Consider the following 17,510-nt stretch of genomic DNA (forward strand, 5'->3'; position numbering starts at 1 on the left):
AGGTAAAGCTGTGAGAGTGGAGGCCAAATCCACTGAGATTCATGGAATGGGTAGCTTCTGAGAAACCTAATATTCCCCTGAAGCAAAGGGAATCATCTTCAGCATAGATGATACGGAAGGGAGCTTTTATGAATATGAATCTGTATTTTTCAGATTATTTGAAATAGCACTGTGCAATTTTCAAGCATATGCCATTCTGTTTGGAATATTGGGGACTACCTTGAACATTAAATAGGAGACCCAATGCAGTAGTAATTTATACATGTATTAAAGGACATCAGGTTAGAATTTAAGGTGTTATTAAATAAAGTGTTTTCCTTTCCTGTGTTAAAACTGTGGGCTTTATAATCAGCCTTTCATTTCCCCTGTGCAGCTGATTTTCAAGCTTTCACTTTATTCAGGTTGGGGAGTGGAAAATAGTCAGTTGTGCTTTCTAGTTCTCTTGCTAGCAAGATGATACAGTGTTGGGTTGCAAAAAGCGTAAGGGAATGCCACTCCTAAAAACTATTCCTGTAAGGCATTACAAAATCTACTTTATAGAACACGTTGTGTGCTTGGAATTACGATTAAGCCGATCATGCTCTTTTAAATCCTGCCTTTTAAAAGTCTTGTCCAAGAAAAGTTACCAGGACGGTGAAGTGCCTGTGGGCTTGAGTACTAATAGCAACTCAATAACTTGACTATCCCTTGGGCTATATTTTATAGCTCTTCAGCTACACCCCGTCACTATTTAGATTATACAAGCTTTTGTAAACATTTTAGCAGCATGTTATAAAAGACACATATGTGGGTACGTAGCTGTGAGATGTTTGGATGAACGTGTGCTCTGCCACCTTTGCTAACTGAAGAGTAATCTTGTCCTTCAGTAGTGCGACAAGCAGAGGATAAAACGCTAATTTCTTTTTCATTTTCTTTACTCTGAAGTCTTTGTGCTCTCCTCTTCCCAGCAGCCTCAAGTCGTCTTCTAAATCCGTGGCACCGATTTCAGGCTGTTCTTAGGCTCAGCAGCAACTTACCTACTTCAGTCAGGCCCCTTTGTTTTGTGTGCAGCGGTCACGGCTGCTCGTAAGGACTGGGAAATTCCACTCCAGGTGCTCAGGGGTTAGCATTTACCCTTGCAGAGGGGGAGCCATCTCCCCTCTAGATATCCGTGAAGAAGGTGGGGATCAAGCTGGCTGTGTGCTATCCGCACATGGCTCTTCTGCCGACCAGGCAGGCGGGATGGGAATAGTCCAGCAAGACATCGTATTAGGACTTGGCACTTGCATAGGGGAAGCAATTAATAAGTGGCTACTCATGTGTTCCCCAGTCCTAGCCTCTCCCTGCAGCCCCCAATTTATTAAACCAGGCCTTTTCACAAGGCATGCTTGCACTCCCTCTCCCGTCTCAAAAAAAATCTCCCAGCCTGTGTTCGCATGTTTCTAATGTAACCATTAAAATGTAGCCCGAAGACAGCAATAAAAACCCTGGAACGCCTTGGTGCTTTTGTGTCTTGATCAAAGTCAATGTGTGTAATCTCGTTAAGACTGCCCTCCTTCCCCCCTCCTTTTTTATGAATTTAATGGCATACAGCAGCTGGGCTCAGTGTTTAATGCTCACCAACCTGCATTGTTCTAATTAAGGTATCTCCTTTTATTTCGGGCACAAAAGAGACTCTTGTTTTTTTTAACAAGCGAGGAGCTGTGGGATAGTGTGTGTAATAATCGCTGCTGTTACCTTTCCCTGGGTATAAAGCTGGCTCCCCAGCGGGGACGGGAGGAGGGAGCCTGCGCGTGCAGCACACATGGAAAGACTTGGCTGGGGGAGAGGGGCAACATTTTTCTTCTGTTGTGCAATAAACAATTTGTTGGAGTTAATAGGAGTTGGGGCGGGCGGGTTGTGTCGGGCTTCCGGCCCCTTTTGAACATTCTGGAGATCTGCCATCCCTGCTGGTGAAAAGTCCCCTTTCTCCTGTGCGCCTGTGGTTTATATGCCCAGCCGAGATCTAATATTAAATTAGAATGTGAGTGTGTTTGTGACAGAGAGAGGAAGGACCATGTATTGAGCAAGGCCTTGGAACTGAAGGCTCAGAGTGCCTGGGAGCACTTCTAAACCTCTGCAGGGTATTGAAGACGGGGTGAAATTTGGTGCTTACATCTGTCTCTGGAACCGAGGAGGTGAAGTGGTTTTTAAAAGGTTTAAGGTTTAAACATTTTCCAGGATACGATGCTACAATGATCCGAGCATCTCTAGTATCCTCTGACTTCCATGGTGTCTAGGGCACTGATGAGGACTGGATCTTTAAAGTGCTTAGGCTTTCTGAAAATATAATTTTTTTACTTTTGGCTCTTGATGTCAAATTCCAAATTATAACTGTTCTGTTGCTAAGGTAGTGGGGGAGACATTTTTAATCACCAACTCTACAAATGGATGCTGAGCTCTCTAGCTTAGGTACCATTATACTAGAGCTCAATGCATCAAACTGGCCCCAAGTTCTGGGGATGAAATGTCCACTGGAGCAGACTCCATCTCTGTCTCCTGTTGCTGTGTTGGATTAACATGAAGGAAGGGCTGGGGTCACAGAAAGGGACCCTGGAGATGGCTTAAGAGAACCGAGATCGTGGTGCTCACTGAGTTAGCCAGCGCCTCAGTGCCAACAGAAGCTGCTGGGTTGGATGGTCCTCCTCATGGTGGCCATGGAGAAAGGGAGGAACCCTCCCTTCACTCAGCGTCAGGACATGACGAGTGAGTGATTTTCTCTCCTTCCGCTTGCTCTGTGAGCAGAACCAGTCTGCCTGAGGGCTGTGGTCCAGGGCCCACAGGCTAAAGTTGTGCTGTATGCTGCGTACACTGTGGGCAGCTCTGTGGTTGTAGGCACAAAAGGAATGGAGACAGGGAGAGGGATACAAGAACATGTTGCTTGATGCCATGTGACCGTGCCTGGTTTCCCGGGAAATCATATTAGCTGTTTTGTCTGCTGGTTTTGTATTGCTGTGTCAAACCACACCGTGTCAAACCACACCGATGAGCTTGCTATTCCCTACTTGCTGGTTGTCTGGGGCACTCAACACAGTGACATTTTTCATTCATCCATCCTGCATGCAGAGAGCTAGTTGATAACTTCAGGTTACACAGAAACTGGGACACTAGCCTGGAGTGACTTCCCTGTGATCCCTTTTGGAAACCCCTGAAAAGACGTGCAGGTTCTTCAAAGACAGGAGGGGAAATGGCATTGCAGGAGGGAGGCCTAGCCTGGGCAGCAGGAGGTGGGGTTCATTTCCCTGAACATTGACCGTCTTCACGGCAGGTGTCCATCCTCAGCTGGTTGTTGGACCACAGCCCTGAGTCACTGGGTGATGGGGGATGAATATCCCTGTGGAAGAGGTTTGTCTGCCCCTTCTCTATCCTTCCCCATTAACTGAGAGGGACCCTACAGCTACTAGTGGGTGAGATTCACATTTTCCTTCTCCTGGGAAGAGTGCTCTGACAGTAAAGGTTGGCAATCTGCTACAGTGCTTTGCTGGGGAGGTTTGGAGCCTCCATCCTTGGAGGTTTGTGAGAACAGGTTTGATGCATGTCCGTCAGCAGTAATTCAGGTTGAGGAGATCTTGCTGGGGGAATGGGTCGGTGAGTTCTTGACATCCCTCTGAGCTGCGGTTCTGTGATCTCCCAAACCCTGATATCCTTCCTTACGAAGTAAATGGAGTTAGCTTTTAAGTCAGATTGTTGTTTGCCAGTGATGGAGCTGTTGGTGGGTGCAGGCATGCAGGGGCTGAAAGAGGGCAGGTTTGTTTGAGCAGGTGCAGTTTGCTGAGTTTCCCCCGTTGCCTGTACAGCCAGATCCAGCATTTCCTATGTGTATTTGCTGGCCCCAGGCTTGTACTTGCCTGCCTTGGGCTTATTTGAAAATGACAACTGCAAGAGCAGGAAAAAATCACTTCTAAAAAGCCTTCTTCATCACAGAATATGCTTCCAGGGGATCCATCGATAGATATGTATGCTCTGCAGTTGACACATTTATATCTTTGGTAGATCACACTACAATGTTCTTAGCCTTGTCGCCTCTTGCTAGGCTGTAATACCGTATATCCCATGCGGGCTGAAGTATTTTTGTAAGAAACAGCAGATAGAGAGCAATCCTTCTGGGTGATTCCTTAGTGCTTCCAGCAACATAGGGACCTCCTGAGTCAGCAGCTGCATGGAGGATGCTGCGCTTGATCCTTCATGATGTTCCTATCTGCCATGAGGTTGTCCTAATAAATATGTTAAATTTACTAACATATTTCAGTTTAGGCCTCCAACAACCTGTGGGGGTGAGCTCCACCCTTTGAGGAGGCTCTGTGAAAAAGGTTGCTCTCCTGGTTGTTTTAACCCCATTACCTGACAACTGGAGGTACCCTGCAGCGGCAGTGGTGAACGGCTGCTTCTCTGGGAATTAGCATTTGCAGAGGAGAAGCTGCTGCTTCATGTGCAGGCGTGGGGAGAGGGGGCTGTCACCTTGGTTGAGAATTGGATCTTTGAGTTCGATTCCTCTCCTGGCAGAAGCTGGTTCTTGGTTTGGGTCCCTCCTGTCATTTCTCTGCCTTGGTTTTCCTTCCTATAAAATAGGCAAGCTTTCAGCCCAGGTTTGACGGTAGCACTGTGTAGGCGAAGTTGCTCTGTGTGTGTGTGTGTCTCTTTATTCTCTGTGCCTGGTAGCATATTCTGCTTGGAAATTGCCCGTTTTCAGACCCACAAGACAGCAGGAAGTGCCTAAATCCTTCCTTTTGAGTTTTCTTGCTTTAGCCGATTTATAGCAGACATCACGCCATTTTTTTTTTTAAGAGGCAACTTTAAGACAAAATACTCCAATCCTTCCTGGCACCATGTGAGCCCTAACGACTTCTCAACATCTCAGCTCTCGTTAATGTATTTTTCAAACTACTACCCCAAGTGATTAGCCTGTATTGTGGATCAATCACTTGCCAAATTTTAATTAAGAAAGGAGGAGAAAAAATAAACTCCATCCTGGTTCCAGCCCCTTTTCTTTGCTTTGTAACAGCCCTGGAGCAAACTTCTTGCAGCAGAGTTTTATAAACCCCTCAAAACTGGGGTTTATAATGGAAAAGCTGAGGTGGCCTTTACTCTAGCACACGCAGCTATAACACATCAAGGCTTTTCCATGAAGCTATGATGAAAGGAGCAGAAGGACCTGGAAAAAAAAGAAAGAAAGAAATGGCCGACAGGTGGGACTTATTATTCCACAGCATTTTTATTTCAAGGGAAAAGTTTAGTAACCCCAGCTGGCAGGTGAGCGGTGGGGGAGCAAACGCTTTTTCATTGTGCCTGTGCCAGCATGTGTGTGTGTACAAGCTTATGTGCCTCTCTACAAGAGAGGAGAGCTTAAATGCTAGTGCCAATAAATGTTGTACACCTACACTGAAAAGTCAGATGTAAGGAACAAGGTTCTAAGCAATTTCAGTCTAAAAAGAAAAAAATCAGGACTTAGTTCTGAATTTAACACACATGCTTATGTGTGCAGAGGATGACAGTTTTATTTAAAAAAAAAAAAAAAAGAAAAAACAAAAAGGCTTCCCCAAGGGTCCAAAGTCATTATTTTTGCTTGAACTGTTTAATACCAAGCGTAAGTACTAGGGAGACCCAGAGACCTGGGCCCGGCGTGCCACGTGCAGTCAGGCTGTGCAGCATTCAGGCCAGGCTGCTGAAGGTCTGTAGGATGCCGTTGCTCCCTCCAATGTACCCAGGCTTCAGAGCTCAAGATGAGCCGCCCTTCCCACGTGCAGGCGAAGCAACATCCCCCACTGCCCTAAATCAATCTGCCATCATGTAGCTTTTGCAGAAAATGGGTCACGCTACACGTGGTTGGGTTCTGCCTTCTGGCGTGGTTGAAAACTTGGCCCTGGCTGCCCATGTGCAGCTCTCAGCCTTAGGTGGGGAGAGTGGATCCCCCTAAAGCCATCAGCATGTGGTGCAGAAAGCAGATCTCCGGGACAGAGATCCGGGGGTCTGGCAGGATAAACCCACCCATCTTCCCTTTCCCTGTGGTGTGCAGGAATTGCATACCTGACCTTGCTTTGCCACAGAAGAGAGGAGCAAAGCTGCAGTCGGTTTAATCAGGCTTGTTCTGCCATCCTGTGGGCTGACTGTGGAGGACTTGTGCTTATAGCAAGCATCTGCGCAGCCTTTGGAGAGACCTGGGCAGGGTGTCTTTGCAGGAATCTGTCCTTCTGAAATTACCCACGTTGAGCTGCCTAGTCTGTGTTAGCAAGGCTTCCCTCCCTACGGGTCACACACATCTGCCTGCAGCTGTCTCTCTCAGTCCACCTCCAAATCCCAGAACAGAGCATGAGATGCAAGACAGCAAGATGGCAGCAGCTGAGATTTGCCTTTAGGAAAAATGAACTCAAGGGGGTTCAGTGCTCCTCCCCACCCACCTACAGCCAAACACCTCCAACTTCAGCAGAGCTAAAGGAAAATAACTGCTGAAGTGCTTTTCAGCTTTGCAGAGGAGCACTGAGGCATAGGGGGACATGGGTTTAGGTGGCAGCAAGCGCTTTCCTTCATCCTTCGCCCCAGACTGAAGGCAGGCTGAGGCATTTGATGGGTCAGGAAACCAGTCCTGCAGAAGGTACCTCTCCCTGGTGCATTGTCCAGAGAGGCAGAAGCTCCAGCTACTTGGTTTGCTGCCTCTTGCCGATAAGCTGTGCCTGTCTTGGGAAGGAGAGCGTGGACACAGATGTGTGCAGTAGTCACATCTGGAATGCCTTAAAGTCCCCATGCACACGTACTTCTGCTTGTCAGGGCACACAGGAAAGCTCAAACGGGCAGCTGCCCACTGCTGCCCCTTTGACAACATGCTGTGAATTAATTCCTCAGCACCTCTCTGCCACTTCCCCTGGGACCCTCCAGCTGCAAAGACGATGCCAAGAGGCCAACCAGATGCAACAGGAGCCTCTGAGGACTGAGGAGCTGCATGGCGATTGCAGGCCTGAGCAGGGACTCAGTTGAAACAGGCTGGTTCGTGGCATTTGCATCCAGATTAGTGAGCCCCTCCTTGGCAGTGCTGCTATGTAGCCCGGCCCACAATGACTTTAAAGGTGGCAGAAGGGACAGATGTTTAGATTTTTCTCTCCTACCTGTTGTAGCTGCTGCAGGAAGTTTTTACTGGGACATGCAGAGTTAGAGCTTGCCCTTTTGTAATGCTGGAGATCCAAAGCTCTGGTCTTGAGCATAAGCAAAACAGAATTTTATATAAACAGGCTCCGTTAAAGTCCGGCACAATCAGTCTTCAATTTCATCAGGGTTTTAAGCCTCTCCTTCCAGTTGTGGTTTGTGCTTGCGCTTCCCAGAATCCAGCATGCCAGGTCCACTCTGTGAAGACCATGGGGCTGCCTGATGCATTGCACAGGCACAGTGAGATGGTCCCTACCCCAAAAAGCTGAGAATCTAAACACGCACAGTAGTTAACGTGGGGGATAAGATAGGTCCCGGGCAGCTGGAGGGACGTGCCCACAGGCAGCAGCACCAGAACGAGATGCACCATCCAGACCACCAGTGGTTTGTCCCACTGCCAGTCTGTCACTCACCCTGAGAGTGATGTCCCCGGTGTCTTGGGTGTTCGTTACGTGTTTCATTCAGCTCTAGTTCAACAGAACTTTGTGGCTGTTTTAGATCTCAGGTGCAAGTGCCTGTGGTTCCTACACACATTGGGGCAGCAGCTCAGCTGCTAGCAGCAAAGGGTATCAAATGGGAGCCTGATTACTCAGAAGTCCAAAGCTCAGGGAACAGCAAATGTGCAAAGTCCGTGTCTGCCAGGAATAATGTGCACTGGGAGCAGGGAGGGGGCTGGTTCAAGGCTGGTCTACAGGGGCTTTTCGGTAGTACTCAAGACTGCAGAGCAAACATGACTTGCACCTCTTTGGAGCAACATCCCTGTGAATTGCTTGCACCTGTGTAAATTTTCTGTACCTGGGACTCTCTCCTCTAGATTCTCCTTAGTCCGGGGAGCTTCCAGGGGAGAAAGCCCCTGTCCTCTCTGCAGGTGTTGTCACAGAGCAGAAAGGACGCTTTTCTAAGGACGCTTGCCTTTTGTAAGCAGCAGTGCCAGCTCCTCTGCTAGGGATGTCCCCAAATGCAGGTAGCAGTACCTAAGCAGTGTGGCAGGTCACGGTCCTGCCCTGCCACTCCGTCCACGTCCTGCAAGCTGCCATGCTCACTGCTGCAGGTACTGAAACAAGCCCTGCTAAGGGGGAGCAGCAGCATCACTGAACCGAATGGCTTCAGTTCTGCCAGCAAGCCTTGTGCAAGCCAGCAGGCTCTCACATGGCATGTTGCATCCCTGTCAGCTCTCTTGTCATGCCGAGCGCTGGGCATTAGCTGCTGGAAGGGCCTGTCTGACAGCAGCGAGCAAAACTTGGGGTGCTCAGACAGAGCCTGTGCTCAGTTCTATGCAGCAGGAGGTCATGTTAAGGCTGCGGTCGGTGTTGAAAGCCAGGGCATCCCAATTTCCTGCACTGCTGCTGCTGTAGACAGGAGGCTGCCTCGCAGCAGAGCCATCTTTCTGTCATTTTTCCCATCAACTGTCTGTCACATCTGCCAATCTAATGATGACCGGCTTAGGTTGACCCCGATTCTGAGGCTTATTAACACCCTCTTGCTGTCAGGCTCGGTGACAGATGGTACATCAGCCCTTGTTTTATTTCATGTAGTGTTCATGTCGGCCGCCCATTACCTCTCCCCAGTTCACAGTTTACTGGTTTCAGCTCACCTTGGCAGAACAGACTCATCTCCGCAGCATCTCTGTGAGCTGGGGGTTTCCTCCATGGCAGCAGCTCTGGGGCTTTCGCAGGACGGCTGAGGCAGTCCCCCAGCGTGCTGCCCTGAACGGGATGGTCCAGCCCCACCATGAACCTGTTCAGTCATCCCAGCTGAAAACTGCACTTGTTCTGGCTGGGTTGGGTTTCTGCCTGCTTGGCGACCTGAACTGGCTCATCGGGGGCTGCAGGTGAGCAAGGGAAGCAGAAAGGAGCAGATCTGCCTGGCAGCCAGCGACGACAGTGCAGTGGGACGGGGGGCTCAGGCCAATCCGTCTGCAAAGACTGCTCTCCCCGGAGCTGCTGAGTTTGGTGACGCATCTTGGCTCCGGGTTTCAGGCTCCCGGACCTCCTGCCTGCCCAGCCGCCTCGTGCCGGGGACTGGAGCGGGGCGAGGGTCTTGCGGGGCAGGCGAGGAAGGCGTTGGGGCTCCCCCTTCTCACAGCTCGTGCCCGCTGTTGGGAGGGAATGGCCTTGCCTGGAGGGGAAGCGGGGTGGCCTCGCTCCCCCTGCTCCTGTGCTGCTCCCCCGGGATCGCAGGCGGAGGGCAGAGTCATGCGGATTGTCCTCCTTCGCTCTCTCACGCTGTTCGTCTCGTCTGCCGGTTGCAGGGTGCCAAGAAGCTCTGTCCCCAGTGTAACACCATCACGTCTCCTGGAGACCTTCGGCGTATCTACTTATGAAGGACCCAGCGGGAGGGCGGGACCCAGCTACTCGGCTCAGCTCATCACACCAAGGGGGAGAAGAACGACAGCAACAAAAAAAGACGTTTTAAAATTTAAAAAAAAAAAAAAAAAAAAAACCAACAACAAACCAGAGACTCCAGACATGGACTCGAGGATACAGGAGCAGTGGGGAGCCTCGGCTCCCAGGTCCCGCGTGTTGAGACCTCCTTCAGCATCTGCAGCGGGCAAAACCAAACCCTTTGTTGTGAAGCCCCCTTTTTTAAAACCAGTATTCCCATCCACCCGTTCCCTGGAGCTGGCTTTGCATCGCGGATGGCTCGTGAGCCCTCCTTTGGACTGTGTTGTTGACCACTCTACCCCCAGGAGACTGGGGAAGGGACCCTTGACAGAAAGATGTTAAATAACCTGTAACTTGTGTTCTTTGTTCAGTTTTTTTGTTTTGTTTTTATTTGTTTTGGTTTGGTTTTTGGTTTGGTTCTGTTTTGGTTTTTTGTGGTGTTCTAGTGATAAAAAAAGGTTTAAAGAAAAAAAAAAACACACCCAGGCAGAAATGAAGCACATGTAATATAGATTATATATGTTTACAATGTTGTGTATAAATGGGATAGACTCAAACATTACATACTAATAAGTTTCCCTTTCTTTTTTTTGGGTTGTATTTTTTTTAAAGAAGAAAAAAAAATGAGCAGAGAACATTAAACCCATATTTTTCTTGGTTCAGCAAAGTTTTGGCATTAAAGTCATTAGTTTAAAAAAAGTATATATATACATATATATAATATAAATGGTTTAATGTTCTGTGGTGTATATTTCCTCATTCAGATATGAAGTTAACAGCTTTTAGTAATGGCTGTAGCATTGCCCATAACTTACAGAACTTATGGGGAGTAGAGGAGGTGGATTTTTGTCATTAGTTGTAGCTAATGGGGCTATTTATAATAGAATCGTTATCCCCGGAAAGACACGGCTTTTAACTCCTCACCGGGGGGCTGGGCAGGGCGGGGGGATCTGGCTCAGCCCCCGTTGCCTTTCCCAGCTGGGGAAGGGGCAAACGGTGCGGAGCTGGAGGGAGGCAGCCTGCCCGAGCGCTGCCCTCTTCCCCCGGCCGGGAGCCCCTGCTCGAGGGTCCGGCTGACCCCCTCCTGCCTCCTCCAGGACCGCAGCCCCTTCCCCTGCCCCTGCCTTGCTTTGCTTTCCTCCCCTCCGGGCAGCGTTTGCTGGCCAAGGACGCCTGAGCTGCTCCCGGTGCCCGCCGCCGAGGCCGGACAGCGGGGAAGCGGGCACGGGAGAGATGGCAGGGGACGGGATGGCCCTGCTGTGGCTTTGCCCGGAGAGGCTCGGCCGGTTCCCTCGCCGTGCTGGCTGCAGCGGGTCCCGGTGCTGCCGGGCAGAGATGCGCAAGCCCCGCAGAGCCAGGCCTGCCCCACGCCGGCTTCCCCCGCTCTCCTGGAGCCTGCTTTTTGCAAAAGAGGTTTTGGCACTAGAGCGGAGAGCCAAGCCGGCCCTGTCTCGTCCCCGCGGCCACCCCCAGGGCTTGCCCGCAGGCTGCGGCTAGCAGAGCAGAGGAGCCAGGGGTTCCCCGCAGCCCCAGCTTCTGCCCCGCAGTCCCTCATGCTCGTCCCTGTCTCCCGTATCCTCAGCCTTAACCAAAGCTGCCATCTGGCCTGTTTTTTTGTTGTTTTTTCTTTTATTTTCAGGACCCAAGAAACAGATACTGATCCATTTCCCAAGGCGAACACGTGCCCTGTGTGCTGACTTCTTCCAGCCCCACGCCGTGCAGCCCTGTCCCGGCTCCCCAGGCAGTCACGGGGTGCCAGCTCCCCGAAGCCAGAAGACGGGGAGCTGGGGAAGTTCATCTCCCCCTGCTCCCGCAGGGTCTTTCCAGGCAGATCCCACCTGGCAGCACAACACGACCGGGGCATTTTAAGACAGTTTGGAAACAGCAGTGGATGAGGGGTTTGCCGCTGGGCTGCCAGGGCCTTTCTGGAGAGGGAAGGGCTGGGGAGGCAGGATGCCTTGGGGTGGTGGCCCCATCACCCCTTCTCTGCCCTGAGCTTGATGCCGTTTTGCAGTGAGCAGCTGCTGTCCTCGGCATCTCCCGAGTGATTTCAGAAGGGTCCCACTGCATCCAAAAAAAAAAAAACCCACCAAAATTAAGGAGCTGTATTTTATAAGCATCTTGGCAAAAGGTGACAATTCCTAATTGAGAGTTTCCCAGGCCTCCAAGCTCACAGCAGCATGGTGGCCTCTGAGACGGGAGAGCTGCAGCCTTCCCTGCTCAGGGGCACATCCCTACAGAGCTCCCGGGGACCAGAGGAAGCCGAGCCACCCCGGGAGGGTCCTGCCACCCCGGGAGGGTCCTGCCTCCCCGGGGAGGCTGCGGGCAGGGGAAGGGGCCGCAGCGGTGGGCTGTCACTGCTGGGTAACCCTCTGGCCACCAGCACTCAGGCAGGGGAAGGGCAGGCACACAGAACTTGGGTCTGGGTTTATAAAGGGGGGAAAATTTGCGGGGGGCATGGCTGGGCTGCGAGTGCCACCCAGCCGGGGCTGCGCTTGCCTGGGTGCTGGCACTGGGACCTCAGAGAGAGATTTGGAGAGGGTGCAGTGGGTGGGTTTGAAAGGCAGCCGGGAAGGGGGAGAGGGCAGGACCCCCTGCCCCAGCCCTTCCTTGGAAATAGACCCTGGGAGAGACCCAGGGTTTCTGGCAGGTGTTGTGGACCAGCCGTGTGCTCTATGTACGTATGTGTAAAACCATATGTAACTAGTCATTGGTTCTTTGTTTTGGGGTTGTTTTTTTTTTTAATTATTTTTTTAATTGTAAAGCCATCCCCTGTTTTCAAGAGGGAGGCTGCAGGGGGAAGGCTGGGGAGGGAGGCATCCCAGTTTGTAACACACATCTGCCGCTTCCCCTCTTCTGTAATGAGTTTAAATGATTAAAAAAAAAAAAAAAAAAAAAATTGAAATATCGGAGTTACCTATCTTTGCCCAAAGAATCCCAGTTGCACAAAGCGATATTCCGGTGTGTCGATGATTGTGTGTCGGTGTATATTATACAAAGAGGTACTTGTCACTCCCGTTTGTAAACTACATTTGACATTAATTAAACAAGTATAAATCTTCTCGGGCGCTTCCCGCCTTTCTGTGTTTCCCTTTTGCAGGCAAGAGGCAGCGGAGGAGACACACACACACACGCACAGACACACACCATTACCCTGGATGTGGGTAATGTCCCAAAGGGGAGCCCACGTCCTGTTTGGGGTGCAGGGACAGATGCAGGGACAGATGCAGGGGGATGCTGGGGCGGGACCCCCCGCCAGCCCCCTCACGGGGGGCTGGCGGGGGGTCCCGCCCCAGCATCCCCCTGCAATGATGCATCTCTGCCCCACCACGGATGGGGTCCCCCAACTTGTGTCCCCCCCCCCGTAGAGCCAGGAGGGCAGGGCAAAGGGCACACCTCAGGGGACACCCCCCCCCCATAATGAAGTCTCATCGGCTGCATTAGTTGGGGGCAGGAGGCGCCCAGCCCCAACAGATCTATATGTCCTGCATTAGGGACCACCGCCACAGTATAGGGTTACCCCCGACAGCGAGGACCAGGAGGCTGCTGGGGCAGGGGGGGTGGAGGTTGGGTTCCCCCCAGTGTGGGGCTGGCGCCGATGCTTTTGGTTTACAAACATTTTGCAGACAGGTTGATGGGGTGTTTAACCCCTCTCCAGGGCTGCATCCCCTGGGGATGGGGTGCTGGGGGGGGGGTCCCTGGGCTGATGCAGGGGGCAGCGGGGATGTCAGGGAGCTCTTTCCATCCGCGGTGGCAAGGATGGGGAAAGGGGTGGATTTGGCTGCTTTTTTTGGCTGGCAGGGAGCAGCAAGGCATCTCATCCGCTCTCCAGTCCGCTTTCATCCCAGAGGAGGCCTGAGGCCAGGGTGAGGGGCAGGAACCCTGCCTCCCTCCCCCTCCACCCGCCCTGCAGCAGGCTGCTAATATTTTATTTAAAATATCTTTAGGAAGCGGAGGGCTGTGATGTATCAGATGTATTGAGAAAATGCTAATGTGTAATAGCGTGTGTCAGGGGCCTCGTTCATCACCCTGCGCCGCCTTCTGGGGGATCCATATCTAATTAACAGTAATGAATGAGGGAGCCCACCTAATGACAGCCCGCCAGTTTGTTATGGAAATGAGGCAATCCCATTAGGCAAAACACTTAATTAAACAAACTGCTCGGAGTGGAGGCCGGAGCAGGATGGGCATAGGCTTTTTGGGGGGCTGGGGGGCCCTGGTAGCTGGCCCCCCACATGCCAGGTGGGGGGCACAGAGGCTGCTACAGCCCCATAGAGCCGGGTGCCCACGGTCAACCCCAGCAGCCGCGGGCTGGGGGAGCCGAGAGGGACCCATCGGGGGGGGGTCTGGGTCCCGGGGAGGGTGCAGCAGGGCCATTCGCATCCCCCTCTCGTCTCGCCGGCACGTCGATGGGCGCAGAGGTGGCAGAGGCCAAACACAGATTTCCAATCAAACGTGTGTACTTGGCTCCTGCTCTATTGACACTGAAGCAAGAAGGGCTCAAGGTTAATTCCTTATCAATACCTTATTGTCAGCTCATTCATCACCCGGGGAGGGCAGGGGCTGCCCAAGCTCTCCCTGCCCCAGCCCCCATGGGTTTGGGAGGGTGACCGAAGGATGCCGTGCACCCCTCTGCCCACCTCAGCCCTGCCCGGGTGGCTTGTCTCTGGCTGGCGGTGCTGGGGTGGGTATGCAGCCATGTGAGGATGTGGAGATGAGGGGATGGGGCTCAAGTTCAAAGGGAAGAGGATGGGGGCATACCGGGCAGGCAGAGCGAGCAGCTGCCCTGTGAGCCCCTGCCTCCCTTGCCCATGCCCCAGGCTAGGTGCAGGACCTGTGCGTAGGGTGTGCTGGGGGTGGGTTGGGGGGTTCAGACAGTGACTGTGGCCCCCGGTTGTGCTATCCTGTTTCCTAACTGCCCCTCAAGCCCCCAGCCCCATGTGTTGGGGGGGTCCTGCCAGACTTTCCAGAGAGTAGGAAAGCAGGTTTGGGGGGGGCTACAGGCTCCCAAGGGAGCTCCACAGTCCCAGTTCACCAGGGTGTTCAGGAGGGCCTGGCACCAAGCCCCAAGAAGTCGGACCGTGGTCTGTCTAACTACCATACTGCATGGATTCACTTAAAAAATAGACAGCCCTCTCTGCGTGACGGAGGGAAGCGGTGCGACCTGGCCTGCCAATGCGGGACGGGCGGTAAAGCTATTCCTGCCGTTAGACTTTCACTTTTAATGTTCAGTTAAAGCTGAGAAATAGGATCTAGTAGGACTTCCAGGGGATTGCCGCTCTAGGGCTAAATGCTGCTCCATATTAACTCACGCTCTCTACTTCTTGTCACTGGAGTTTTTTCTTGCTGGTCTTTTTCCTTGCCTCGAGAGGGGACTTTTTGCAGGAGATGCTCTCGGGCACGGGGCTGAGGCGCACTGTTGGGGTCTTCTCCAGCATCTGCTCTGCTTGTTCTCCTAAACCAGGACTCTCTCCACGCAGGAAAGAGGGGACCTGCTGCCACCTCGTGGACCGCTGCTCCCTCCCGGGCCGGAGCATCCCACGCCCTCAGGGAGGTTGGCACAGCCGCCTTGGGCCAGCTCCCTCCTCCATCACCTCCCTGGGGCGATGGAGACCAGCCTCACGCCTCCCCCCTCCTCTTTCCAGGAAGCAGAACACGGGGTTGGGTTGCTCCTTGCCATTTCCAGCCGTCCATGCTTGCTTTTCCACCGGTGGCACAGCTTCACACGTAAGCCTGCGCCTTCCCCGCATGTACGAAGACGGGGGCATCACCCCATACACAATTTGCTGCCCCAGCGCACAAAAGGCAACGGCAGACTTTTAAAACACCTTTATTAGGTGTAGGCACAGGTCAGTCTTTGCCCAAGGGCTCGGTTTGAATTACCGGCGCTGTGAGATGCTCCCCCCCTGCTCCAAAACGCAGCCCCTGGCTGGGCTGGCTCATGCCCCTGCTCTGCCCGGGTCTCGCCCAGCGCCGCGGAGGCACAGCTGCATGGACACCCTCCCACCACCTGCCAGCAGCAGCTAAGCACCCTCCAGCCCAGGCACACAACCATCCTGACCACTAACTAAGCGGCTTTTTCTCTTTTTTAAAACCTTCCTGCAACATCACCGCTGCCTGGGGAGAGAAGGCAGCACCGGGGAGCAAGCTGGCAGCCAGCTCCCTCACAGGAAACACTCACAAATGGCTTTTGTTGCTGAGGAAAGGTTAATCTGCGCTCTTGCAAAATGAACCTATCTATCTGGGAAATGCGCAATGGCAGCAGCTGGCCCCTGGGCATCCTCCTCTCCCACCACCACTGGTGTTTCGCCCACACTGCTCCACCATCTGCGCACGAGGCCTGGACTATAGGAAAACGAGCTCTGGGCTCCCCAGGCAGAGATTGCCGGTGCCACGTCCCGCTCCCTACCCACGAGGACGCTGCCGCCTTCCTCCCAAAGAGCAGATCTGCAATACCCCTCCCATAGCTCATCTCAGATATTTACTTGGCTACGCCAAGATCTCCCAACCTTTGGCTTTCAGTGTTCAGGCTGAAGCTCTTTAGAAACACAGGCTGCACCAAACTGTGACAGTTTAGCAAGGATTAAGGGTCTGAGGCTGGGTTTTTTTAATCCAGTAGTGCTTGGATCAGTTCTTGGCCGTGTGCCTTCAGGCTCCAAGTTATTAACCTTCTGTTTCAAATAACAAGCAACAGAAATAAAGAGGGCAGAAGGGGGTGGTGGTGGTGAACATACATGCTGTATGGGAAAGAAGAGGGCAACATACCACACAATACATTTAACACATTGCTCATCATCATCATCATCATTAAAACTTGCTGGGACATGGAAAACTAAACCCACCTGGAAGACTGGTGCTGATGACTTCCTCTGTAAATCACTGGCTTGCTCGAGATCCCCTCTGCTCTTAAGAGAGGTGTGTACACAAATTAGCCCCAAATTTCTAGTCAGTTTTGCAGCAGTGGAAATGCCTGTGAGATGGTTCCCGCTCACGTAGCACAGGGCACCTCTGATTGCGGAGCTCCAGCAGGCAGTGCCCGCTCCCTGCCTGCTGCCCCAGAAAGCGGGGAGGTGAAGCAGAGCTGGACTGAGCTGGGGGAGCAGCAATCCCGTGGTGGGGGGGTGAAGGTGGGCTGGAAGGTGTAGCTGACACGCGTGGGGCTCTTCCCAGAGGGAGCTTCGCCGTCCCATTGCACAGGGACAGAGGGTTTAGCTCCAGCTCCTGCCAGCCACACTCCGCAACAGCCCCAGTCCTTAAATAGGAGAAGTTCAACGCCCACGGCAATAAACAGGAACAGCAGATTCCCAGCCCAGCACAACTGTATTAATTCAGAGGCGTATATTATGGAGCGTTTAACTGTTCTGTAAATACTGAACCCATAGAAACCAGCATGAGGGCAAGTGCTAGTTAAATAACCTTTATCACCTCTGCTCCCTAAGAGTTTTCACAGTTCCACAAACAGGCTGAATGCTCAGGAGACGCAGCCCAGCTCTCCAGGAAGGCAGGCAAAGAGATCACAGCTCAGGAGTTACGACACTGACAGCACAAACCAGGGGCCTGCTTTAAAAAGCTCGATCTCTGATGGGCTTTCTGGGGATAGGGGACCATGCCTGGATTTTACAGGTCCAAACCCTAGGAACAAGAATTTCTTCATGAAAAGCGGCAGGCTGGAGGCTATCTTACCACAGGGTAGCCCTCACAGCTCATCTTCACAGTGGAAGCTGAAAATGGGATCACACCTACAGAAGACTGGACCCTGAGCAACAAGGGCTCCTGTGCCTGGAGCCAGTTTTCACCTTTAAAAAACTGAAGACAAACCAGGCCATCAGCCCCTTTTCAGTTAATTCTCGCCTATCCTATACACCCCAGTCCACCCTTTAAAACCACACCCAAATAAGCGTTGCCACACTGGCCTGCTAGAAACAGTTGTTCTGGCCACTGACCACAACTCACCCTGTGCTTCCACTTCTGTGA

General features: G+C 52.3%; 1 protein-coding gene across 4 annotated transcripts in view; it reads left to right on the forward strand.

Annotated features, from left to right (window-relative positions):
• Window positions 1-10,098, forward strand: part of RNF220 (ring finger protein 220) — a 225,642-nt gene extending 215,544 nt beyond the window's left edge. For all 4 annotated transcript variants that reach the window (XM_075508622.1, XM_075508623.1, XM_075508624.1 and 1 more), the window contains one exon: window positions 9,404-10,098. In XM_075508622.1, coding sequence (XP_075364737.1) covers window positions 9,404-9,475 — 72 coding nt within the window. In that variant the 3' untranslated portion in view covers window positions 9,476-10,098. The remainder of the gene's footprint in view (window positions 1-9,403) is intronic.
• The last annotated feature ends 7,412 nt before the right edge of the window (window positions 10,099-17,510 follow it).

The sequence above is a fragment of the Mycteria americana genome, chromosome 7 (genome assembly GCF_035582795.1).
Source record: "Mycteria americana isolate JAX WOST 10 ecotype Jacksonville Zoo and Gardens chromosome 7, USCA_MyAme_1.0, whole genome shotgun sequence".
Taxonomy (NCBI): domain Eukaryota; kingdom Metazoa; phylum Chordata; class Aves; order Ciconiiformes; family Ciconiidae; genus Mycteria; species Mycteria americana.